Raw genomic sequence first — 1,712 nt, 5'->3', positions numbered from 1 at the left:
AAAGTCTTCATATTTAATGGTATTTGTCGAAATAAATTAGTAATTTCATGTCAGCAAATTTCATTATTGTATCATTATATAGTATCTTCAAAAGTTCTGGTAAATTCGAATTTGTAGTAATACCTCCTGTCATCGTGTTCTGTTTGCATCAACAACCAAACGGTGACATGAATCAAGATCCAAACGTTCTGTAGCCAGAGAGATTGGCCGAGTCAGACCAACTCAAGATGCTCCATACTGCTCATTGATTATTTCCATCTCACGAATATCGTCTTATTCCAGAGAAAAGCAATGAATTCATCCGCTATGTCTTCTGCAACAGCATCTCACAATGTACCAACATTTCCAACTCTATCTAAGAGGAGCTAACACAATAAACCCATGAGAATGGACATGAGCAGGACTAGTCATGCAACACCAAGAGATGAGCCAACACTTGGCGGAGATGTGGTCGCGCCAGTGGTGAGGGATGGCGGCAGTGGGGATCCCAGCAGGCTGGAGGTCGGGCCGCTAGGAGGCTCCGTGACGGTGATGGCCAGATTTCGACCCTGGGAACAGTGGCCTGCGGTGGTGCAGAGGAAGTAATAGTCGTCGGTGGTATCCAGAAAGTTATTAGCTGAAGAAGTGGACAGGACTGTGAATGTGGAGTCGGTGTTGCAGGCGTCATAGTCCTCCTTGGTCACGTCCACAACGTCGCTGTTGCTCGAGTCGAAATCGAACACTGCCCCAAAAAAAGGAAGAAAAGAAAATTGAAGGATCATGAGCATCAAAGAGTGAAAGCTTATCGATCATGGTCAAAGCAAGTACCCCAGATCAGGGGCAGAGATGGATTGGTCTGATCACATTCAAACCTTTCATTTCTTGACATGTTGACCAGATCTGTGCTCAAACGTCGTATGACTTTCTGATGAGAGATCTACTTACAAAACAAGCTCAAAAGGTGCACAATTTGAAATTGCCATAGCTGTGGATCTTCTTCTTCAACATAAATTTAGATATCATGCATACTTTGCACTCATAAATATACATGAACTCGAAAGATTAATGTTGGACGAGAACCGATTTTCAACTCACCTAGAACATCGCCGACCTCGAACGTGTGTTGGCTCACCCATTCTTAATACGTGCCGGCGCTAGAAGGGATCTTCCATCCCTCAAAACCTCCCACAGTGTAATTTGTCGCCTCGGTGCACAATAAAAACGCAACCGCGACCACGACCCCGAGCAGACAGGCTGTGATTTTCGAGTCGGCCATTTTCAGCTTGGCTCGTGTTGTAATTTGAAGCCCAGGTCGCCCCCCAAAAAAGATCTGTAGCTCCTTGTTTTGTCAAGGGTGTGATTTGAATCCTGAGATCATACAGGTAACAGGCTGCATTGTGCTGGAAAGGCAGTGAGGCACATGAATTGGTTGGTTTTGACTGATTATCTTATTTTCCGCCCATTCGGTGATGGAGTTTGGGATTTGAAATATAAAGTCAAATATGCACGCACTCACACTAGAATTCTGATGCAGTTAAATTATTATTATTTACACTGATTTTGAATGGATAGCATCCTCTCTCTCTCAATATTTTCATGAGTGACTTGAGCCCAATTGGGTTGGAGCCCAAAAGACATGGAAAGCCCACACTGGCCCAAACATATTCAAGGAATTAAATATATCTTTGAAACAGTTAGAATAAAAAAAAGAGTTTAGACGGAATTAAATATTC

At 43.2% G+C, this 1,712-nt stretch overlaps 1 protein-coding gene across 1 annotated transcript; it reads right to left on the bottom strand.

Annotated features, from left to right (window-relative positions):
- Positions 1-407: 407 nt before the first annotated feature.
- LOC108958369 (uclacyanin-2) lies at positions 408-868 on the bottom strand. The gene is made up of 2 exons (XM_039299941.1): positions 808-868; positions 408-721 (listed from the first exon to the last, which is right to left on the bottom strand). Exons 1-2 carry the CDS (start codon positions 866-868, stop codon positions 408-410), a joined length of 375 nt encoding a protein of 124 aa, XP_039155875.1.
- Between the last annotated feature and the right edge of the window lie 844 nt (positions 869-1,712).

Source organism: Eucalyptus grandis, chromosome 8 (genome assembly GCF_016545825.1).
Source record: "Eucalyptus grandis isolate ANBG69807.140 chromosome 8, ASM1654582v1, whole genome shotgun sequence".
Lineage (NCBI taxonomy): Eukaryota > Viridiplantae > Streptophyta > Magnoliopsida > Myrtales > Myrtaceae > Eucalyptus > Eucalyptus grandis.
This window is presented reverse-complemented; position numbering and strand designations above follow the sequence as displayed.